The sequence below is a fragment of the Aspergillus candidus genome (genome assembly GCF_002847045.1).
Source record: "Aspergillus candidus strain CBS 102.13 unplaced genomic scaffold BDW47scaffold_2, whole genome shotgun sequence".
Lineage (NCBI taxonomy): Eukaryota > Fungi > Ascomycota > Eurotiomycetes > Eurotiales > Aspergillaceae > Aspergillus > Aspergillus candidus.
In genome coordinates this window covers 724,155-746,160 of record NW_020194007.1, presented here as the reverse complement: position 1 = coordinate 746,160, position 22,006 = coordinate 724,155, and the positions used below count along the sequence as shown (strand labels likewise).

At 51.7% G+C, this 22,006-nt stretch overlaps 9 protein-coding genes across 9 annotated transcripts; 6 read left to right on the top strand and 3 right to left on the bottom strand.

Moving 5' to 3' along the window:
* Positions 1-1,330: 1,330 nt before the first annotated feature.
* Positions 1,331-3,003, top strand: BDW47DRAFT_26724 (NmrA family NAD(P)-binding protein). Its single transcript, XM_024818610.1, has 2 exons — positions 1,331-2,422; positions 2,482-3,003. Exons 1-2 carry the CDS (start codon positions 1,779-1,781, stop codon positions 2,894-2,896), a joined length of 1,059 nt encoding a protein of 352 aa, XP_024676312.1. The 5' UTR covers positions 1,331-1,778; the 3' UTR covers positions 2,897-3,003.
* BDW47DRAFT_26722 (uncharacterized protein) lies at positions 2,791-3,325 on the top strand. Its single transcript, XM_024818609.1, has one exon. It carries the CDS (start codon positions 2,983-2,985, stop codon positions 3,265-3,267), a length of 285 nt encoding a protein of 94 aa, XP_024676311.1. The 5' UTR covers positions 2,791-2,982; the 3' UTR covers positions 3,268-3,325.
* Positions 3,326-4,147: 822 nt separating this feature from the next.
* Positions 4,148-5,803, top strand: BDW47DRAFT_98227 (histone chaperone napB). Its single transcript, XM_024820598.1, has 3 exons — positions 4,148-4,413; positions 4,532-5,691; positions 5,749-5,803. Exons 1-2 carry the CDS (start codon positions 4,296-4,298, stop codon positions 5,437-5,439), a joined length of 1,026 nt encoding a protein of 341 aa, XP_024676310.1. The 5' UTR covers positions 4,148-4,295; the 3' UTR covers positions 5,440-5,691; positions 5,749-5,803.
* BDW47DRAFT_122066 (SNARE domain protein) lies at positions 5,615-6,522 on the bottom strand (the record flags this gene model as incomplete). Its single annotated transcript, XM_024815765.1, has 3 exons — positions 5,615-5,691; positions 5,749-6,380; positions 6,488-6,522. 3 exons carry the CDS (start codon positions 6,520-6,522, stop codon positions 5,615-5,617), a joined length of 744 nt encoding a protein of 247 aa, XP_024676309.1.
* Positions 6,523-6,857: 335 nt separating this feature from the next.
* On the bottom strand, positions 6,858-7,811 carry BDW47DRAFT_122065 (uncharacterized protein; the record flags this gene model as incomplete). The annotated part of the gene is made up of 1 exon (XM_024815764.1): positions 6,858-7,811. The coding sequence occupies one exon, from the start codon at positions 7,809-7,811 to the stop codon at positions 6,858-6,860; it is 954 nt and encodes a 317-aa protein (XP_024676308.1).
* Positions 7,812-9,055: 1,244 nt separating this feature from the next.
* BDW47DRAFT_98222 (uncharacterized protein) lies at positions 9,056-11,190 on the top strand. Its single transcript, XM_024820597.1, has one exon. The coding sequence runs from the start codon at positions 9,145-9,147 to the stop codon at positions 11,026-11,028; it is 1,884 nt and encodes a 627-aa protein (XP_024676307.1). The 5' UTR covers positions 9,056-9,144; the 3' UTR covers positions 11,029-11,190.
* Positions 11,191-11,632: 442 nt separating this feature from the next.
* BDW47DRAFT_131489 (uncharacterized protein) lies at positions 11,633-13,889 on the bottom strand. The gene is made up of 4 exons (XM_024817323.1): positions 13,289-13,889; positions 13,026-13,221; positions 12,811-12,948; positions 11,633-12,563 (listed from the first exon to the last, which is right to left on the bottom strand). Exons 1-4 carry the CDS (start codon positions 13,853-13,855, stop codon positions 11,674-11,676), a joined length of 1,791 nt encoding a protein of 596 aa, XP_024676306.1. The 5' UTR covers positions 13,856-13,889; the 3' UTR covers positions 11,633-11,673.
* An 800-nt stretch (positions 13,890-14,689) lies between these two features.
* On the top strand, positions 14,690-18,623 carry BDW47DRAFT_131486 (uncharacterized protein; the record flags this gene model as incomplete). Its single annotated transcript, XM_024817322.1, has 9 exons — positions 14,690-15,053; positions 15,120-15,586; positions 15,761-16,069; positions 16,112-16,808; positions 16,862-17,095; positions 17,158-17,217; positions 17,276-17,323; positions 17,387-17,542; positions 17,599-18,623. The coding sequence occupies 9 exons, from the start codon at positions 14,690-14,692 to the stop codon at positions 18,621-18,623; spliced, it is 3,360 nt and encodes a 1,119-aa protein (XP_024676305.1).
* A 508-nt stretch (positions 18,624-19,131) lies between these two features.
* BDW47DRAFT_26666 (putative C6 transcription factor) lies at positions 19,132-21,876 on the top strand. Its single transcript, XM_024818608.1, has 7 exons — positions 19,132-19,295; positions 19,368-19,391; positions 19,472-19,593; positions 19,654-20,126; positions 20,179-20,477; positions 20,521-20,952; positions 20,997-21,876. The coding sequence occupies exons 1-7, from the start codon at positions 19,227-19,229 to the stop codon at positions 21,696-21,698; spliced, it is 2,121 nt and encodes a 706-aa protein (XP_024676304.1). The 5' UTR covers positions 19,132-19,226; the 3' UTR covers positions 21,699-21,876.
* Positions 21,877-22,006: the final 130 nt, after the last annotated feature.

Sequence of the window (22,006 nt, the reverse complement as noted above, 5' to 3'; positions counted from 1 at the left end):
CAAGGGAAAGCGATTGGTTGAGAGGGATGGAGGAATTGGCTACCGTTTAGGGACTGCTGGAGGTATGGATGGATGGATTAGATGAACCTGAACGTGTTAGGGCGAGACTAAGGAGGGGTTCCCCACCATGTCACTTGATCGGTCAGGTACATTTTGACTGACCTGATTTGACCTGACCTAACCGGACCTGGATTTATAAGGGGGAATGGGGGATATCATGATCGATGATACTTTATAATGAATGATTCAAAAAGAAAGAAAGAAAGAACCGATAGAGAAAAAGAGGGAGAAGGGAGTGGAAGAGAGAGGAGGGGAAACGGAGTCGTGCAGAGGAGTTACGTAAAGGAAAGATGGTCAGTGGCCAGACCGTTATGGAAACAGTCTGGATGGATCAGGATCAGAATGGAGAATCATGGATCAATACATGGAATGAAGAATGGAGATAGAGAATGGAATGGAGACTATGGTCAAAACTGTCCAGAATCTCAATCAATATCATTCAACGTGGAGAGTATCGGTCAATATCAATATCAATATCATATACGGATAGAATCATAAGACAAGCAGTCGGGAGACTCCGGATGTATTGACAGCTACCTGTTGATGCAATACGGTGTGAGAAATCAAAACATAAATCACGACTAAGAAAAGTTCCATCAAAGGCAACCCCAGACGATCCCAATCCATCATTACTTAATGGCTCGGGATGAGGACGATATCGGTCTCTTTCGCCTCCTGTCACTACCAGGCTCAAGTTTTCAATTGTTCTTTATTGGAGTAGCATGACCTCGTATGCTTGATATGGCAGTCATTCTTATCAGACTGAATGGTGAAGATTGTATGCTATTGTATGATATTGTAAAGATTGTAGAGCGAATCTCGGAACCAGACCAGGACAGACTGCTCTGATCCACGCCGGGCATTTCCATTGGATTGCATTTTTTCCATCTTTTCTTTCCATTACTTCAAGGAAAAGAAATTCCCGCATGGATTTTCATACCATGAAGTCGAGACTGATTCTTCTTCCATTCTTTTGTATTATTTAATATTTCTATTATTTCTATTTGATGTGATTTATTATCTGGAATAGTGACATTCCAGTCATCCACAAACTAATCCAAATCAGTCCTGAACCACACAAACATTTCTCTCTTGGAGCCCAACCTCCAACCTTCAATACCACTAAGAAACGACACTTAAAAAAGTCTTAAAAAAAGACTAAAAAAGGCTTAAAAAATAAAACAGAAAAAGAGGAGGGGGAAAGAAGCAGAAAAATCAACCTAGCCCCTCCATTGTGGGTGAGTGACCCCGTGAATCTCCTCCATCCTCCGCCATCATCAGCATCAACTTCCACCTCTTGATCTTTCTCTCTCCCTTCCCTTGCTCACTTTCCTTCCCCCCTCCCTAGACAGACCTCATTACACCATCGCTTTGTCCGATTACGGCATTCGCAACTCGTCCGCCTTCTGCCGACCTACATATACCCATCTCAATCACCCTTCCTTTCGTTTCGAACCCCACTATCGATTTCAATCTCTGGCCCGCTCCGTCAACATTTCCGACACGCCCTGCTGCCCTTTCTCCCCTTCCCCAACCTAATCGGGTACATCAAACAATCCTGGATTAATGGTCAACTCCGTCAGCCCTGCGTCCTAGTCAGCTGCCTCTCTCCTCTGGTCGCCGTCACCTCGTCTACCCCGCACCCTGGCTCCCCCTCTCTTAACCGCGGAGGGCTCCTCTCGTGCCCGCATTCGACCGGTTTGCGAAAATCACCCCGGATGACCCAACAACGCAAGACCATCGCCGTCGTGAACGCGACCGGCCGCCAGGCCGCCTCGCTCATCCGCGTCGCCTCCGCCGTCGGTCACAACGTGCGCGCTCAGATCCACTCCCTCAAGGGCATCATCGCCGAGGAGCTCGAATCCCTCCCCAATGTCACCCTCTTCCAGGGTCCGCTGCTGGGCAATGTCGCCATGATGGATGCCCTCTTCGACGGCGCCAACCTGGCCTTCATCAACACGACCTCCCAGGCCGGTGACGAGATCGCTATCGGATGCGCCCTCGCCGACGCCGCGAAACGCGCCGGCTCCATCCAGCACTTTATCTACAGCAGCATGCCCGACCACTCCGTTCATGGCCCCTGGCTCCCTGTGCCGCTCTGGGCGCCCAAGTTTACCGTCGAGAATTATATCCGTCAGCTGGGTCTGCCTGCTACTTTTGTCTACGCCGGGATCTACAACAACAACTTCACCAGTCTGCCCTACCCCCTGTTCCAGATGGAGCTGCTGGAGGATGGCAGTTTCGAGTGGCACGCTCCGTTTGACCCGGAAACACCGCTGCCGTGGCTCGACGCCGAGCACGACGTGGGACCGACCCTATTACAGATCTTCAAAGACGGGCCGCAAATCTGGCACGGACATCGGTTAGTCTTAGTCTCCTCCTCTTTCCCCCTCTTTTCTCCTGTAAGACTAACAAAGATAGAATCGCCCTCACATTCGAAACCCTCACCCCCAACCAAGTCTGCGCAGCCTTCTCCCGCGCCCTCAACCGCCCGTGCCGGTACCTCCACGTCCCCAAGATCGAAATCAAAGTGAACATCCCCACCGGCTACCGGGAGCAGCTAGAAGCACTAGAGGAGGTATTCGGGCGCTGCAACGCGCCCTACTTCCCGCAGCCCGAATTCTCCCGGCCGGCAGCGGGGTCGCCCAAGGGTCTGGGGCCCGCCAATGGCAAGGGTGCCGGAGCCGGGATGATGCAAGGGCCTGGCGGGGTGATCTCACTGCGCGTTACCGACGAAGCGCGCCATCTGTGGCAGGGTTGGCGCGATATGGAGGAGTATGCGCGGGAGGTGTTTCCTGTGGAGGAGGAGGCCAATGGGTTGGATTGGATGTTGTAGGGTGTTTTTACGTCCTGGTTTTAAACTGGGTTTAATGCATTGCTGGCGAATGGTTTTCTACTTGTGGTTTGAGTTGAAAAAAAAAAATGAGGGGAAATGCGAAAAGCGAAAAGAAAAGAGGGGGAAAATCAACTGCTCTCTCTACCTCCATGCTTGCCTATACAATACTCTGTATACGGCAGCATGGATTAAAGCAGGTCATGATTGAAGCATATGATGACAGGGGAAACCAAACCACACCACACCAAAAGTTCTTTCTTTCTTATCTATCTCACCTCAGTCCTCAGGGGGCTGACCTTGTTTCATTGGTTGATTTTCGTGCGCTGTTTTTTATCTATCTACTTATCGTCTTCAGGATGTACCAGGTTTGAGTACTTTCTTAGGTAGTATTAGTATTAGTAGTCTTATTATTATTCCCCACGGGTGTGGAAATGCACCGGCGGCTGTCTGAATTGATTTTTTTCTTACTTTCTATTCTTTTTTCGTGGGGTTCTTTGATAGCTTTTGCTGGTGATATATATATACGTATACATAATCACACAAGGTGTATACTCCATACACTATATGAATATAACCTAGACAGGAGTGGTTATTAATATTGTTGAACGATCTAATACATGTGAACAGTGTGTATATAAGTATATGCAGTTCTCATCTAACACTACAAATGTACAATAGATAGGTAGGTACCTAGGTAAGTAGAATAGAGCAAGATAGTTATGCATACTTATCACTGTCTGACTCACCATTCTACTACAGTCAACTAATTTACTTAGTTATGCAGATTATACACACGTCATGCTGACTACTCTACTTACAGCCACCAATTAACTAACTCAAGTTAGCAGCCTCAGGTCCCAGGCGGAAAGTAACATTGCGATAGACAGCCGCATACACTCATAGGTAGTAGTAACCCAGTACCTGTAATAAGATTAGCAATAACAGTCAAAAGGTCCCGTAGGTAAGTAACTCAGTGGAAGACAAGAAGTAAATCTCTTCTGCCCTCCCGCCCATCCCGTCATAGCATCCAGTGGACATCCACATCCACTCCCTAACCTTGGTAAGGTAGGTCGAATAGGTGATCAACCACCGTCACCTCCAGAATTTTCAGCCTGTTTCCCCCTCTACGGAGTACCTAACTACCTAAACTGTATCCGTACCTGATTAAGCAAGCTTCTCTCTCCGCCGTAGCTAATTAAATAATATTTTTTCTTTTTTTTTTTTTTTTTCTGCCGTCTGTGTCGGTTTGATTTTTCATTCTCTTGACTACTTAACTATTCTCTCTTCTCCTCATCTCCTTCACTTTCTTTTACACTCTCTGTCAATTTGACCTGCCCACCTACTACATCTACATACTATCTATCTATCTACTAAGTATACCCATCAGAAAGCATACAAAATGGCCGACGAACAAAAATCCCTCGCCGAGCGCGTCGAAGTGCCCGATATCCCCAAGGCCGCGGCCAAGAAGATCGCTCTGCTGGAGCAGCAGTTTCTGCGCGCGGAGGTTGAACAATGTATGTCTTTCCCTTCCATCCTATTTTTTTGGAATTGGATGTTTTTACTTGGATTGTTTGACTTTTGGATGGTTTATTGCTCTATATTTGAATACCCCAGCTAATAAGTTAAATGTAGTAAAACACTCCATCCCCCTCTTCCGCCCCATCTACGAGGAGCGCAACAAAGTCATCACCACCCCCGAGGTGCAGGAGAACTTCTGGATGCGCGTGTTCTCGCACGCCCCCGCCGAGATCGACGAGTACATCACGACCGCGGACGCCGCTGCGCTGGGCACCGCGCTGAAGAATGTGTCTGTTGAGCGGTTCGAGGTGAACGAGGCGGGCCAGGGCGAGCCGCGCAGCATTCGCTTTGTGTTTGAGTTCCGCACTGGCGAGGAGAACCCGTTCTTCACCGATGAGAAGCTGGTCAAGGAGTTCTACTGGCGCAAGCGCGTGACGAAGACGCAGAAGGGGAATACCATTGTTTGGGAGGGTCTGGTTTCGGAGCCGGTGCGTGTGCACTGGAAGGCGGACCGTGATCTGACCAAGGGGTTGTTGGATGCCGCCTGTGATCTGGCCGAGGCGGAGAAGAAGGGTGGGGAGAGGAAGCAACTGCCTGAGTTTAAGAAGCTCGTGAGCAAGATTGAGGAGGTGGAGGCTGAGGCGGCGAAGCTGGATGAGGAGGGTGAGGGCGATGATGATGAGGAGGATTTCCCTGTCGGCCCGTCGCCCGCTGGCACCAGCTTCTTCTCGTTCTTCGGGTACCGTGGTCGGGACGTCTCTGCTGAGGAGTCCGCCAAGGCGACCCAGGAGGATGAGGAGCGCTACCAGAAGATGCTGAAGGGCGAGAAGGTTGACGGCGATGATGAGGAGGCTGAGGAGGATGATGAGGAGGACGAGGAGGACGACGAGGTCGAGGCGCTGGAGATCTTCCCTGACGGGGAGGAGCTCGCTGTCGCGCTCGCCGAGGACCTGTGGCCCAACGCTCTGAAGTACTATGGTGGGTTTTCTCACTTTGGCCACGGATGCTGCGAGTCGTGCTGACTGAATAGCTCAATCGTTCGACGAGCCCGAGGACCTTGAGTTCGACGAGGACGAGCTGGAAGGCCTGGATGACGACGAGGATGATGATGACGAGGAGGCCGAGGACGAGGAGTCCCGTCCCCGCAAAAAGACCAAGGTTTAAGCCACCTTTTTTATGATGTATCTACCGGTGCGCTCACAACGCGATCACCAGAATTAATAATAGTACCAAAACGAAAATGAGAACCGCAATGCAGAATGACGAATATGAATCTGTGTAGTCAGTACCTTTCCATCTGTCATCGTCGTAAAAAGGGGAGAAAGACGTACCCTCATTCTTCCGCACAATGTGCTTCAACCTCGCCATCCCCCCCTGCAGTTTCCCCCCAACCCGTTCAGCCAACGTATCCACCTCCCCAATCATAACAGCCTGCTCCTCCAACTCCCTCCCCATGTCATTCGCCTGGTCTCTCAGATTCCCCACCGTCCGAAACACCCCATCCAGCTGCTCATCCTGCTCATGCATCAGCTCCACCTGTCTCTGCTGCTCCATCGCCGCATAATGATCCCCTCCCCTGCCCCCTAACCCCTCCTCCTCCCCCTCACTGTCATCCGCAAAATCCGCCGGGTTCGGCAGTCCCGCATTATGCTGGTGGTCGGCGGTCGACACAGCGCGCTGCAGCTCCAGCCGCATGTTCTCGACTTCCGCGCCGACATCGTTGACGAGTTGGCGCCGGCGGGAGACTTCTTCGAGCTCGAGGCCGTACCGGTAGGGGTCTTGCTCGACGACGCGGACGCTCTCGATGAGGTCGTCGAGGTCGGCGGAGAGGTCGGTGAGGTTTGTTTCGAGTTCGGAGCGCGATTGTTGGAGTTCCGGGTTGGTGGGTGATTTGGCGAGGGAGCGGATGCGGAGGTAGGAGGAGAAGAGCGGGCGGGAGGTTTGGAGAGTTTTGAGGACGTCTCTGTATTTTTCTTTTAGTATAGGTCTTTATATATGTGTATTTGTGTATGTAGATATGTATGGTTATTGGTTTGGTGGTCGGGTTGGGTTGGTGGTATAGGGGCTTACGCTTGGACTTGGAGGAAGGGGTCTGCGGGCTCCATGGTTTTGGTTCTGGTACTATTGTTCGTGTTGATTGTATCAAGTAGTCTAATAAGTTGGATGAGAAAAGATATGATGGTGCAGTTGTGATCTGAACTCGAATTCGTGTGGTTGTATCTGTAGATAACCTAGTTGATGCTATGCTGGCGAGTCGAGAGTCTCGGCGGGCGGTGAGCTTGGCGGTCACGCTATCTTTAGTATCACTTACGTCTGATAATTAATTGATAATTAATTACGGATCGCCATGACTACCAGACTCCAGTACGGGTGTTCATATGTGACAATCAAAGCAAAATTAAAGTTATTTTCAATAGTATGAATTAAGTCCATATACCCATTATAATACCGTGTTGAAATATCCCATGGTAAACGCCCGATGCAGCCCTACATGTCGCTCGCTCCACATCTCACGGAGATACTGCTCCGCCTCCCGGTTGAACTCCCGTCCCCGGGCATCGATCAACGCCGGCTTGACGCTCCAGCTGCGCGCCCGTCGCTTGCAGTCGCAGTCGTGGCACCCCAGGTCTGGTACATTCGTCCACGCCTGCCAGTAGTGGTCCAGCGGGTTCGAGAAGTAGCACCGGCGCAACCCCTGGTCCGTCGCTTTCGCGTCCAGACTGCAGCACTTGTCCTGCGGGCCGAGGAAGAGCTTGGCCAGTGACCGCGGCGACTGCTTCAGCAGGAACCATGAGATCACGCTGTTCTCGTTCTTGGCGTCGCGGTGCCAGGCTTTAGGCCCGTGTCGCAGCAGCACGCGCTCCATGAGCTCCCGTAGCATGCGCAGTGTTGTGTGGAAGTCGATCTCTGTCTGCTCGTCTAGGTAGCTGCGGAGCTGGAGTCGTCGCTGGCCGATGTCGGCCTCCCCGTAGCCCCACCGTAACACCGTGTAGACGTGCCCGATGTGCTCGTCGAATCGCCATGCGTGCCGCTTGTTTGGCGGGAGCTCGTGGTACTCGTCCAGCAATTGGGTGAGGATCATGAGGCGGCCGGTGATCACTGCGGCAGACGGTTTTCGGCGCTCCCGCGCGATGTCGGCCATGTGGAACTGCACGTAGATGCCGCGCTCGAGACGCTCGGCGAGTCGTAGCTCTGCGCTGAAGTCCATCTCGGAGCTGCCGTCGTCGGAGAAGGGACCCCACACGGCGGGGACAATCTGGCGGGCCAGTCGGTGGGCAATCCCTTGACGGTGGATGAGTCGGGGCAGCGTGTGCACGGCGATGGCGTTCTGGGCGCCCGTAAACGGATCCAACGTGAGGAGGGGGTCGAAGCCCTGGATTTTATGGACGCGCATGAACCATCGGCAGATATGCGGTTCCAGCAGTTTGATGGTATCATGCGTGGCCGTGTTCAGAAGGCGGAGCTTGAGAACTGTGCCTATACCTCCATGGATAATGATTTGGAAGAGTACATCGGCCACGAAACCAAAGGGCAAGACCTTTGGTTGGGGTTCGGAGGATAGTATTTGCTGACCAGTTAGCAGGGTCTAACAGAATAACAATGACAATGAGGAACAATATGTTACTCGTAGCAGGAAGAAAGAAAGACAAACAAGATATAAACAACTTACCATGACGACAGCCTAATCAGTACAGCCTACCTACCCAAATTCAAGAACCGTTCCGTTGTGTTCTGCCAACCACCCGTGTCATGGTCCATTTAAGAATACTCTCCAAAGATCTCCTTCCTGTCCACTCCGCACCGTCGGAAGAAAGCGATCACCACCTGGGAATTAAACCAGAGCAGACGGTGTGACGTGTTGACGGGTAGTCGCTGAGAGGGCTGACCCCGGAAATAGCGGCGCATCCAGCTATCCCTAGCGATGGAAGCGCGGTTGCCCGATGACTGGACCGCTCGGACTGCGTCTCTTCCGCGATGACCGATGTCTTTGTTCAGAGGATATAATTGGGTTGTGGACTGGCAACGAGTGTTCCAGGCACGTTGACCAAGCGGCTAACCAAAGAAGGTGATGTGATCTGTCTGACACTTGGGTTGTCGGGTTGAGGCTGGGCGAAATTGATCGGATCACAGCCGGTTTATCAGTCTCCACGACCGGTCGACGAAAGGAGATCCCGGATTGATAAGAATCCGAAAACATAATCGGTATTATCAAGAGAATGATGATCAAAAAAGCAAAAAAGGAGAAGTCAAACGCGTGACCGTTTCACTGGAGACCCGAACGACGCTATACCGGTACTATTTAGATAGGATCAGCCGTTTATTCGATCCATTCACCCCGCGATGATGTGTCGGAATTGGTGTAGCTTAAGATTAGTAGCATATAAGACGGTAGTTTCAGATCATCCGCCCCATCCATGATGTCGACAGGATCTCAGTGGTCGAATCGATCCAAGAGAAGAAGAGACATGAAGGGAGTTTGTTACGTGGAGGACGATGATTTCCCCCTCTTTCTCCACACGGTCTCCCGTCTTGGCTGAAGAGGGGCTCTAGTCCTTTTTAGTAGGGTTTTTTTACTATGAAAAAAAAAAAAAAAAAAAAAGGCGATCTCTCCGCCCCGCATTCCTTCTCATCTCGCCATCTCTCACTTCTTCCATTCGTTCATCATCTAATTCTCTCCCTGTTTTGGACCTCCTTGATTGTATGCTTTCTTTTTAATCCTACCACGCATGCCACGACAGTCCACCCTCCCACTCTCCGAGGAGTGGACGGATCCCGATGCCTATGTCGACGCCCTCCTGTCCTTTGCGACGTCCTCCGCCCTGTTTAGACACCTGTGCGGGGGGGTCCATTTGATGGACTTTATGATCCGAGAGCCCGATATCTACACGACCTTGCTGCCGGAGTCATGGCGCGCATTCTTTGATCTGCACGACGTCCACGACATCCTGCACCTGCTGTTGTGGGAGGACCTGGAACCGCTCTTAGCGCAAAGTCGGTTGGATGCGGATCAGAACGGACAAGGTTGGCGCGGCGCTGCACTCCCTCCAGCTGATTTTCTCGAGTACGTGCACACTATTCGACGGTTGAGCTTGCGGAGAGATTTCACCCCGCTACATACCGGCAAACCTTCCATTCCGAAAAAGATCGCCGTGGGCATGAACGTCAAGAAATACCACGAGGTGGCGCATTTCTCCCGATACGTTGATGAACTCTATGCGACGGTCGCCGAACGGCGCGGGGACGAGATCACCCACGTGGTGGATTTTGGGTCCGGGCAGAGCTACCTGGGGCGCACGCTCGCCTGCCATCCCTACAACAGGCATATCGTCGCAATCGAACGGAAACATCAGTTCATCCGGGGGGCCAAGGGGTATGATGCCCAGGCGAAGCTGATCGAGGAGAAGAAGGAAGTCAGGATGTACAATGCCAAGGAGAATTGTCCGGATTGCCGCAAATGCCGGCGGCGCGCCGCAGCTGAGGCGGCCGAGACGTCTCCGGAGCCCGAGACGGAAGAGACCCCATCGGACGGAGATTCCGAAGTCGCCATGTTCAACGTGTTCCGGGACATCAGCCTGGATCCTGACGAGATTGGCTTCCATCCGGCGGCCAAGGCACCGCCAAGACCGCAGAAGAAACAGCGCGCCGTCGAACCAGAAGAGCCGAAGCATGAGGGAGTGATGGACTACATTGAGCATGATATCAAGGATGGCTACCTGGAGCCTATCATTCAGCACGTCGTGCAGTCGCCGACCGCGGAGGGCGAAACGTCGCAAAGCGTCGCGCAACCCGTGGACCCCCGGGTCATGGTCATCTCCTTGCATTCTTGCGGGAACCTCCTTCACCATGGGGTCCGTTCTCTGGTCTTAAACCCGTCCGTGAAGGCGATCGCCATGATCGGATGCTGCTACAACCTGGTGACGGAACGGCTGGGCCCCGCCACCTACAAACTGCCCGTCCTGCGGTCCATGCACCCCCGGCTCACCAAGGATGCCCTGGCCTACGACCCCCACGGCTTCCCCATGTCGAAACGCATGGAAGACTTCGAACACGACAGCGGAACGGGGGTCAAGATCAACATCACCGCGCGGTCCATGTCGCTGCAGGCGCCCCAGAACTGGACTCGACAGGAGTGCGAGGGCTTCTTCACCCGCCACTTCTACCGGTCCCTGCTGCAGCGCGTCTTCGTTGACCGGGGAGTCGTGCCCAAGCCCACCAGCACGGAGGACCTCTACGGGGACGAGTCTGACTCGCCGCTGATCATCGGCTCGCTACCGAAGAAAGCCTTCGAATCGTGGAACTCGTACGTCCGCGCCGCCGTCGATAAGCTGAGCCGCAACCCGAACAACGGCGACAGGGTCAAAGCCGGCATGGCCGACATCACCGATGAGGAGTTGAATGGCTACGCGGAACGATACCAAGCCAAAAAGAAAAACCTCAGCGTGGCCTGGTGCCTGATGTCGTTCAGTGCTGCCTTGATTGAGGCGATGATCGTGGTCGATCGCTGGCAGTTCCTGCGCGAAGATGCATCCGTCAAGGACTGCTGGGTGGAGCCGGTGTTTGATTTCGGCCTAAGCCCGAGGAACCTGGCGGTGATTGGCATCAAGCATTGATCCCCTCTGGTGAGGGTTTCGGATTGCGTTTATTGGACCAATCCCCCTAATTGCATGTCACCAAAACGACATCAAGTCACAGTATTTGTCTACCTAGATCCAGCATAATGATCGCAATGGTCCATTTCACGCGGACCGACATGACGCAGTGACGAATCTTGCATATACATACACATATATCTACATCTATAGAATAGACGGCTGGCGTTGAAAGAGGGACGTGGCTTTTCAAGAACATCTATTCACAATTATGATGTAGTACAGGAACTGTACATACCATGGGACTTATCTTTTCTGGCTATTGATTCTTAAATTATTATAAATATCTTTTAACAAGCTGATAGGAATAATATTACTAACTTCATAAGTAAGAAAGATATGTCAGGGTACGCTCCGTCCACAATCATCAAGATTACATCTGCGATATTTTCAAGAATCGTCATCAATTACGATGCGATCCAATTTGGCATGTCAACACATGATTGGACGTATGAGGAGGAATCAAGGTTATCCAACAACATATTGATATCAATATTCGAGCCCCAATGTTTATAGTGAATAGTGTGGGAAAGAGAAAACGATGGAGCTGGGACAGCTGGCTCTGCCTCGCTCCTACCTGCAAGAAAGCTTGAGCCTGATTCTACTTCAACCGAACTTCCCCTCTAGCTCCCTCATCATTCGTTCTTCCCTTGGCTCCCACTCAATTTGGGGTAGTCCACTGATATCGAGAACCAGATCATCCGGTTCAAACGCAACCCTCACTATCTCTGTACCAGGTGTGCTCGTGAAGAGTACCTTGAGGGTAGCAGAAACGACCAGATCGCGGACGAGGCCCAACAATGTCGAGAGGACCTCCAGAGCGCCATCCTGGAACTCTTCGCGTTCGAAGAGAGACACACCATCAATGATGAAAAATAGAGTAGTCGACTTCGGCACTTGACGTACGATGCAGACTAACAGGTGGATCAACTCATCGAGGCTGTCCTGTTGTAAAGAAGGCACATGGATCTGCTGGGATAATGAGCCAGTGTCGAACTCGCATTGTCGGAGCAGCTGCCGGATAAGGCTGGTGAGCATTGCCCGTCCTCCAATGTAATCACCAGCGTCTGTTGCATCAGTGTGCCGCCCGCAGAAAAACACCGCACACATGAACTGGTCGTGAGCTCCAAGTCCCTGCGCTAGAGACGCGCACAGGCTGGACAGAGGTGAGATGCCACTGATTGTCTCGGGCAGCTGGAAATTCCAGTGGATTAGCAGCTTCGCTGAAAATGGGGACACGATCCATTGCTGAAAGTGTTGCGTGTTGACAACTTGTTCGGCCTGGGCTCGTTGCTTGGCAGGGAGAAGGCCCTTTTTGGCGATGACAAAGTCTATATCCGTGATGTCAAAGTCGGAGACATTCAGAACTCTGCTCAAAGCCTCTTGGCTGAGGTGAACGTTCGTGATAGGTGTTTGTGTCTGTGTCGATGGAATCCAACCTGCTGGCTCGAATGGAGAGGTGCTGCGAAGCCGGACATTCTCAGCTTTCAGCAATGCTATCTCTTGCTCTGCAGCCTGCAGCTCTTGATAACAGGATTGTCAGAACACAAGGATTGACAGAGCCAGGTAGTGCAGCCAGGGGAGATGTGGCCCACCATTCTTTTGCCGCACATGATCCAGTAGTAAGTGATGGATCGAGTTGAGAGTGTCTGCCGTTTCTTGGTGGGACCTACGTGCCTCAACGCTATCTTGAATGGAGGATCAGCCGCCGTTCGCTATAGTGGTCGGCAGTGATATGTGTACCGAGGTGAGACTGATATATGTGGGACTTTTGTGCTTCGCCCGCCAGACCCGTGGCTTTGATGTTGATCATCTGAAGGCTGTCGAGCAAGCCCTTTTCGTAATCCGCCCCCTGGAATATCGCATTGCCTGCTTTCCGAACTAGTCAAATTAGCATCACCACTTCTTTTCTAGGGGGCGGGGTGCTGCTGCGTGTGTCTGGTTATCTGGAAACTTACCCTCATGCCGAACGAAGAAGACAATTGCCCGTTCGATCGCAACAAGTGTACTGATAGTCAATTGGATGGAAGCTTCTATAATGTTAGCATCGTTGCGAAATATTGCAAGAAACAGCTCGGCGGTTGAGAAAGTGGGAATGAGGTTGTCCAGACTCCCAAGGACCTCGCTGCGTACGCTGGCAGCGGTTTTGACAGCCTACGCAAGAAGTCAGCCGTGCGAATCAGATGTTGCTGTCACCCCCCCCACAGGGCCCTGTTCTTACACCCAAGAGAACCTTCAGTGACCCCAGAACTGGGGTAGAATAAGTGCTGTCGGGCGCGATTTGATAGGCTATATTTGTAGCCTCTGCGACAGGACCGATGTGATCGGCAACCTTTCTTCTCGCCCTTCGAACCAATCCACCCTGCTGGTATTTGTCGCGCGCCGATTGAAGTATCTCATATACGGCCTCCCAATGTTTCTGACCTCGGATGCTATAAGCAGTTTCCACTAGGCCTTTGGGCTCCCGATCTCCCGACCGAAGTCTATACATGGCTTCAGGGAAGACGTCGTTCCAAAACTGGAACGTTTGGGGGTCATTCAAGGCTGGCCTTGGCGCAACGTAATGGCCCTTTGTCGATACAGATGAACGGACCGTCCGACTGATACTCGCCGACTGCGGCGTGAGCATCTGGCCATTTGGGGTATACTTCCCAGATGTGGGGTCGTAGCGAGCTGGAGGGTTGACAAAGATGGGATGGTGATCTGGAAGCTGATTGTCGATGAAATCAACAGTCGGGGGCTGAAGACCGAGCCGAGTTATGCGATGGCTAGCCATGAATGTTTGCATTGGTAGCGATAAAGCTGTGCTTGCTCAACATGACGAAGCTGACAATGTATCCATGTCAGGCTGAACGCGGGGATGCTTCCAAACGTCAGCCGCGCCAACCATACAGCCTTTACTGTATGGCCTTTCAATCGAGCGAGAAACTTATACCGATTAGGGCAGGCCGCTCTCCCGACAGCTGCGTTGTGCATACGGGTTTTCAGTATCATCTTGAATTTTTTTTGAGCCCCAGTTGTTCGTGCTCACCCATAGGCGGGGTTCAACTAGTGAGGCATACGTGGTTCTCAGGTATTGGCTCATGACAGACTGCATCTCGTTGCGACAGCTAGATACCCCTCATATAAGTGTTAACGCTTAGATATAAGCAACTGAAGGTCGGATTTAAGGGTCGCGAGTCGGTCGCTCTTGGTAACCAACTGAAGCAATTACAACTTTCTATGAAGTGACCCGATTAACGTTACATATGAGACTTTATTAACCAGTCGTGGCTCGCCCAGCAATACCACACCAAGAATGGGAATAGAAGGCATAGATACAGAGGCCCATAGGGTCGAAACCTCGGGGATTGGGTCCCTTGAGGGGACTCGACCCTTGGGAACTACCACTGAAGAGAACGAGAACAGGAGTGACCCCCATATCTTGAAAGTTCATAGTGATAACCCTACCGAGAAGGGCGACTCCTCTCTAGCACCAGATGTCAATAGTGCCATTGGTGATGTTCAGGCTTTGAAAGAAAAGATTATCCAGCTTGAGGGCCAGATTCGAAGAATAAATGCACCCACTGAGCAACAAAAGCCTTCACCACAGCAACAGGAAGATGCAGTTGATTTCGAACGAATGGAACAGTGCCTATACCGGCACAGGAGGGACTGGGAGAGGGGCGTCGAGCCGGACTCCTTTGACATGGTTTCTGAGGTTCGCAAGACCGACTCATCCCGGTTTGGGCCCTGGACATATCATTGGAAACCGAACCTCCACGAAGAATACATACGGCCGGATCCTTTTGACCCTCGTCACAACTGTGTAGAGTCCCAAGACGACCCAAAGATACCTGATGAATATGACCGTACTATTGACTATGGTCAAAGGCGCGACAGACTACGGAAACACTTCGAATGGGAGATGGACCGCCTTTACCTAGTCGAGGAGACTGAAAGCCGTCGGCAAGCCAGAAGGGAAAGAGAACAAGCACAAGTGCAACGTCAGAAGGATATCAACCAACCCGTACAGAACTCGGAGCGGGATGAGCAAAAGAAACATGCTTCAGAAACGACGACTACGGACGCGGCACATCAAAAAGTGGTTGCTTGTGAGTGTAATGTCAACCGTCTTGAATGGGCTCAATTCAAGCGTTCGACTAGATTGTTGGCAAACGATGAATGTGTCATCGACGTCCTAGTTGGAGACCCGGTCCTGGATAACGAAATCCCCGGCTTGGAGAGGTGGTTTGGGTACACAGGTCCCGGTGTGCGTAAAGTGACAAAATCCCAGGATACCAATGCCTTTGACGCAATGGCGCCTGGACAAGCACCCCTACCTGAGAGGATCCGCATCTACTCGTTGATTATCATCACCATTCTGTCCAAAATATTGGGATCAGACGGCAGTTCACTCGTGGCCGGGGGGCCGATCGTCTTTGTCAGGCCTTTCAAAGCACTCATTTACTGTGAGCGAGCCTTGCGCGATTGGCACATGGCACTACAGAAGAAGTTCGACTCAGCGGCCAGAATCGACGTGTCCACTGGTGCGGGAAACATTGACCGTAATGCAACAAAATATGATAATGCTTCTGTAGCCGAAGATGACCAGAATCGACTTCCCGCAAAAGAGTCGTCTGGCACAACAGGACCATCGACAGGCCGCGAAGCCACTATGGCTCAAGAAGGCCTCGATCACGATGGTGAAAAGGGTCGTGGTTATAATGCCATGCGTGTGGATGAATACGAGAAGGAAACCAACAACGACGATGAAAAGAAAGACGATGAGGACCCCGACGACATAACAAAATCACCAATCGCACTACAGCACCTGAGTTGTCTTTTGAGTCTGATGGACTCCGACATATCACCCAAGCAGAGACATATAGCCACACCCAACTACCGGAAAGTCTTCTTCTCTGATCTGTGGCACATCTTCCGGCCCGGGGTAGAGGTGATTGGCCATGATGGCAAGCAGGCCTATCGGGTGATCAAAGCGATGAGTGCTAAGCATCGGGTGGTACCAACCTGGAGGCAACGATGGCATGACATAGACAAGAAGGAACAACCACCGTTCAGTGTTATTTGCGTCTACATCGACTTTGACGGGAAGTCGCTTGGCCCTGTGACTCAAGTGTTTGACTTTAAGCGGTTCGAAGGCGAGAGGGAGATAACATCATTAGAGATATACCCTCTTCGCTGTCACCCACTTCGGAAGTCTGACTTTACAGAGAATGAGTGGAAAAGGGTGGACTCTCTCCCCTCTCACGACAAGTATCGGCGAAAACTTATACGGCGGGGCGCAAAGTTCCTGGAAGTTGCTGGAGTGAAGCATATGTACTATGCTGGGCCAACGTTGATCGTTCGGGATGAGGTGGAAAGCCCGGTTGTTATCGACTTTGAAACAGCCTTCTCGGTAGAAGACAAAGAACAGCAACAATGGCAGCCTCGTTTGGAAATGCTGATTGGAGAATCTTCTTCGGAGATCGAAGAGAAACAGCCAGGATGCACAGGGGTTTGTTGTGAGAATGAAAACGTGCATGACGACATCTACGTGGACGAGAAGCAGAGAACAGAATACATAGATAGTCTCTTACCCAAGGGGAATGTCGTGGACGAGCCCCCGTCGGTTGCCATCATTCCTCGACTGCTGGAGGAGGTAAAGACCGGTCTTGATGGAGCTCCAGTGATCTCCGATGATGAGTTGATGATCATGTCGTACCGTGTATTTGGCTTTGTGCTGCGCAGCCGCAAATGGGGTAGGTCGTCCGACAAAGGCTTACTGTACAATGTTAACATGTCTCGACCGCAGCAAATCTGGACCTAGCCTATCTGACTGACATTCACCCACTGCAAAAGTCCCCTTCATTGGCCGGAGACCCTGAACAAGAGGACCACAAGAAGGCAGAGCCCGTGACAGCCTTTGATCAGCTTGTTCTTGAGGAAGGACACAAACCGATGATCGTATCGCTTATAGCACAGCACTTCCGAGACAAGAAAATGGCATCAGATGAAGGAGAGCAATTTGACATTGTCAAAGGAAAAGGTGCTTTTTTTTATTTGGATTGATAAATTCTGAGAAAGCTATTAGACTAATACGAACTCCAGGAAAGGGATTGATCCTACTCCTCCACGGGGCCCCTGGAGTGGGCAAAACATCCACTGCTGGTATGTGCTATGAGGCGGTACTTGAAGCTGAAGACTGCTAACAAATCCATGCGAACAGAGGGTGTAGCCGAGCTGTTCAGAAAGCCACTGTTTCAGATTACATGTGGTAGGTCCCCGTTCATACAGAGTTGTAGCGTACTCTGGGGGAGGTCTTACTAACGCTGTATAGGTGACCTTGGCACTACTGCAACAGAGGTCGAAAAGGCCCTGGAAATAAACTTTACTCTAGCTAATAGATGGGATTGCATTCTTCTCCTCGATGAAGCGGATGTGTTCCTCGCGGAGAGGACCAAGGAAGACTTCAAACGAAACGGACTCGTCGCCGGTGGGCTAACAATGAAATAAATCCAACATCCCGAAGAGGGGCTAACCCGTGACTAGTCTTCCTTCGCGTCATGGAATACTACGCAGGCATTCTTTTTCTAACAACAAACCGCGTTGGAGATTTCGACGAGGCTTTTGCCTCACGCATCCACATCAGTTTGTACTACCCGGATTTAAACCAGGGCAAGACAGTCGAGGTGTTCAAGATCAACATGGACATGATAGAGGAGCGCTTTAACAGAAGAGGAAGAAAAATTGACATCGACAAAGTTGGAATTGGGAACTTCGCAGGCCAGCACTTCCTTGAATATCCACATGCCCGCTGGAATGGCAGACAGGTCCGGAACGCCTGTCAGACAGCTCTGGCCTTGGCTGAGTTCGAAGCCCAGGGGAATAGCCACGAGGCCATCCTGAATCCTGATGCCATCGTGAAGCTCAGCGTGGACCACTTCAGGGTTGTTCGAAATGCTTATCTTGAGTTTACAAAGTACATCAACGACCTTTACGGTACGAACGCTGCGCGCCGCGCAAAAGAAGCCCGCCGACGAGCAATCTGGATGAACGACGATGATAACACCGACATGGGAGGTAGTGTAGGGGACAGAAGAAGGGCATTCTTCATGGCGTCGCAAGGCCAGAAGCCGACAGCTTTACATCAGTCCCAAACACAGTTCAACACGCATCAGCAATATCCCGAATATGTGAACGTTGCTGTACCACAGCCATCCTACCCCGATCGGAGCCAAGTTCCAACACCGCTCTTCTATAGCGTTCAGAATCGGGGTAGCCCTAATATACCGGCTGCGGGTGCACCTGGCTCTCACTTCCCTATATCTACAGAGGAACGGAATCAGATGCTACCGCACCGGCAGAATGCTGGACAGTCGGTACAACAGCCACCGCAACCGTTCGATCCTGGGTTAAACCAGAGCATGCAAGGCATGTATACAGCCGGTGGCCAGCAGAGCATGGGGCAGATGCAGACGCCTAACATATCCCCTGGCATTGCGGGTAGCTACGCTTCAGTCAACACTGCCCCTAGGCAGCAATGGACCAGAAACACAGGGTGTAACGACTCATAAGTGTCCCAACAACTCATTCTTTCTTGATGAATAATACGTCACAGCGACACGGAGGGAAAGGAGCTCCGCACCCATAAACCTAGATTTTATTTTCGTCGCAGGAAATAGAACTAGTATATCTTAAGCTCAGGGAGACCTAGCCCTAACCCCAAGCTATGCTTTGGATTTTTCTTATTCTCAGATTCTGCTCTTAAATTTGTTAGGATTTAGACAACCTTGTTATAAATCTTCCAGTAGTAGATGTAAAGTCCTGGTTGAATTAGATCAAGAAAAATATTCTGAGATTTGATTACAACATATAATAAACTTGCAAACTCTGAGAGAACCCTCCCAAAAAGGCTCTATTTCATTAAAATGAATGATCAGGAAATAGAAGTGACGATATAGAGAGACTGTCTTTTGCGTCCCACTATTAGATTAAGTTCTCGGTCACGTTCGGCACCCGCGGACTCCGACCGCCGATCAACAACCTTGTGTTGGACGCATCATCTCATAACTTCCCCATCGGATATTATCAATCAATCACACAAAACGGATCCGGTCCTCCATTTCAATCAGACCTGTCAAGTCGGCCATTATTCCCAAATCCGGCGTTTACGGGTCATGTCCTCCCCGGACATGGAGGCCGAGGGCCCCGAGACCGACAGTCGCGAGTCGCTTAACAGACGTGCGGTATGTACTCCACCGATATGGCACTCTAGTTTCATGTTGGATTCGACGAAGGGATAAACTGACTGGATGTAGTGTGATCAATGTCGTTTAAGAAAAGTATGCGCCCTTGTGCAAATTACTACACTAGTTTGAGATGCAGGCTGGGACTCGTCTAACGTGGCCATTGTACTATCTAGATACGCTGCGACAAGCGCTCTCCCTGCTCCAACTGTCGCAGCTCAAACATTGTCTGTCGCTCCACCGGTGCGGGTCGAAAGCCTCGCGAGCAGCGTCAGCGGGTGCTTATTTCTAGTCAATAGTATACCCCCCTTCCCAGACGGGCGTTCATGTCCAGTAAACCCTCCTAACCAATCAACAGTGAACGCAAGATCGATCTGATCGAGAAGCGTCTGGGAAACATCGAGAAAATCCTCCACGAACTCAAAGCCGGCGCAAGCACAATGACCACGGAGCCGTGTTTCCAGCCGACGCCGACATCGAACCAGATGAGTCCGTCTGCAGCGGGCCCGGTCTCCAACGCCACGACCACGCTCGGACAGCATGAGATGGTCCCTGCCTTCGAGGGCAATTCATCTTTGTCAGCCCATTCGGCCTATGCAAGCGAGTTTCTCGAATCAGCTGTCTTTCGTAGCGCCCTCCAAATGTCGACCCCGAAAATTGGAGCGGCTCTCGCGACCCTCAAGAAGATGGTCAATATGCAGGATAACCAGGTCCCGTCGTCGCTTCGCGAAGCTCGCTTTCCCAGTCAGAAAGTCGGGTCGAGTCCTGAGTTGCGCGAGCTTGCTATGCCACCTAGCCAGGTGGTATTGTCCATACTACGCCGGCTCAAAGGTATCTGCCTCTATCTCTCCCCCTCCTCGTGGGATTGCGCTAATCCGTGAAGAACACCCGTCGTCCACCATAAATGGACTATGCCCATTTGTTTCCTCGGAACGCCTGGTTGAAGCGTGTCGCGAAGTCTACTTTGCCACCGAGGATTACTCCCAGTCTACTTTCATCGTGGTGAACGGATGTCTGTACTATCTGTTTGAGGAGTTTACCTACTATGGCGGGGAGCACGAGATGACGGACGCCTACAGTAATTACTCCCAGATCTGTCGCACGAACCTGGAGATTGCGCTGGCGCGCATGAGTCTTCTGATGCCTGTGCGGGATGAGTCGATTGAGGCGCTTGCCTTGGGGGTATGTACCCTCTCCCCCTTACCGTGGCGATGCTGACCAACAGACTATATACGCCATCGAAATTTCGAAACCGTCTTTCGCCTTCACCCTGAGTTCGACTGCGGCTCGTCTGTGCCAGGCCCTAGGTTACCACCGCTCGTCATCTATGGAGCACGATACCAAGAGCATCAAAGAAAAGAAGCTGCGTCTCTTCTGGTCGGTGTATTGTCTCGATAAGCCCTTGGCATTACGTCTGGGCCGGGCGTCTACCATCCAAGACTACGATATCTCCCTGCCGTGGACGATTGAGTTGGAAGGCATCGCGGAGCCGTGGGGGCGTGTGTACCAGTTGTGGATTAAGCTGGCCCGGATCCAGGGCCAGATATACGAGCAGCTGTATAGTCCCGCCGCGCTGTGTCAAGCGGAGAGTGAGCGAGCGTCACACGCTCGTCACCTGGTTGCCGAAACGCAATGGACAGTCATGGAGCCTTTTGCGGTATGTTCTCCTCTTGAGTTTTTATACGTTAACTAACTAGGTAGGAACTGAACGGCAATCTTACAAATGTCTCCGCCATGGACCGGATGTACCTTAAGACCGATGAGGTAACCCGCCAATCGATCGTGACCTTGATCTACCGAGCTATCCCGCCGCCTGTGGGGTCTCAGAGCACCTTCCTTCAAGAATGCATCGATACCGCACGGTCCACTCTCGAATGCCACCACAACTGCATGGACATGTTGAAGGAGAGCACTGAACACACCAAATGCTCATATTTCCATTGGACCATCCTCTTCTCCCCGTTCGTCCCGTTCATAGTCCTCTTCTGCCACACCATCGAAGTCTCGTCGCGGACGGACCTCCATCGCCTCGAAGAGTTCGTTACCTCCCTCGAACCACACCGCGGCTCGTCCGAAGCAATCGATAAAATGCACCGTTTGTGTCAGGTGCTCAGCAGCGTCGCCCGACTCTATCTCGAAGCGAAAGCGCAGGCGCGAACGCAGGAGAGCGACGCTATGGCGTCTGTAGGCCAAGAGTTTGACACGTACCTCAGCGCGCTGGGCCTGGCTCCTGTGCCGATGGAGGACGGCGAGGCGACTGGCCCAATGCCGGAGGCTTCGGCTTCTTCTCCACCCGATACAGTACCGCCGTCGACGCTGGGAAATTGGTATTCGGGGAATCAGCATATGGTGGGTTTGTTGGAGGAGGACCTGTCGCTGTTTGATCCATCGGCTTGGTCGTAAACTCCGAGTCATTGTCTCAGTATCTGGGTCACCTGGCCAGCCAACTGGTGGCTAAAAATGTATATCGAGCCGAGTACCACGACCGAGGCAGATACGGTACCTAGCGACGCAAGATGTCTCACTTAATCGAACATTACTCGTCTGCGGCGACAACACTCCAGGCTCCATCTGCAGGAACACCCCTTGTCGAACCGGCATTAGTCTTAAGGCCATCGGGAAGCAACAGAGCCTCGGAAGAAAGCAAACTCGAACTGAGACATATTTCCGTTTGGGAATAGGTAGAGTTGGCTGTCTGTGGGACAAGGTCC

Excerpts from the sequence above, each read along its gene's own strand:
- BDW47DRAFT_26724 (XM_024818610.1), top strand. The coding sequence starts at position 1,779 with ATGACCCAACAACGCAAGACCATCGCCGTCGTGAACGCGACCGGCCGC. Across the intron at positions 2,423-2,481 it reads CAAATCTGGCACGGACATCG|AATCGCCCTCACATTCGAAA; the intron begins GTTAGTCTTAGT and ends TAACAAAGATAG.
- BDW47DRAFT_26722 (XM_024818609.1), top strand. The coding sequence starts at position 2,983 with ATGAGGGGAAATGCGAAAAGCGAAAAGAAAAGAGGGGGAAAATCAACT.
- BDW47DRAFT_98227 (XM_024820598.1), top strand. The coding sequence starts at position 4,296 with ATGGCCGACGAACAAAAATCCCTCGCCGAGCGCGTCGAAGTGCCCGAT. Across the intron at positions 4,414-4,531 it reads GCGCGCGGAGGTTGAACAAT|TAAAACACTCCATCCCCCTC; the intron begins GTATGTCTTTCC and ends AGTTAAATGTAG.
- BDW47DRAFT_98222 (XM_024820597.1), top strand. The coding sequence starts at position 9,145 with ATGCCACGACAGTCCACCCTCCCACTCTCCGAGGAGTGGACGGATCCC.
- BDW47DRAFT_131489 (XM_024817323.1), bottom strand. The coding sequence starts at position 13,855 with ATGCAAACATTCATGGCTAGCCATCGCATAACTCGGCTCGGTCTTCAG. Across the intron at positions 13,222-13,288 it reads CACTGAAGGTTCTCTTGGGT|GCTGTCAAAACCGCTGCCAG; the intron begins GTAAGAACAGGG and ends CTTCTTGCGTAG. Across the intron at positions 12,949-13,025 it reads CTTCTTCGTTCGGCATGAGG|TTCGGAAAGCAGGCAATGCG; the intron begins GTAAGTTTCCAG and ends TAATTTGACTAG.
- BDW47DRAFT_26666 (XM_024818608.1), top strand. The coding sequence starts at position 19,227 with ATGTCCTCCCCGGACATGGAGGCCGAGGGCCCCGAGACCGACAGTCGC. Across the intron at positions 20,127-20,178 it reads CATACTACGCCGGCTCAAAG|AACACCCGTCGTCCACCATA; the intron begins GTATCTGCCTCT and ends TAATCCGTGAAG. Across the intron at positions 20,478-20,520 it reads TTGAGGCGCTTGCCTTGGGG|ACTATATACGCCATCGAAAT; the intron begins GTATGTACCCTC and ends GCTGACCAACAG.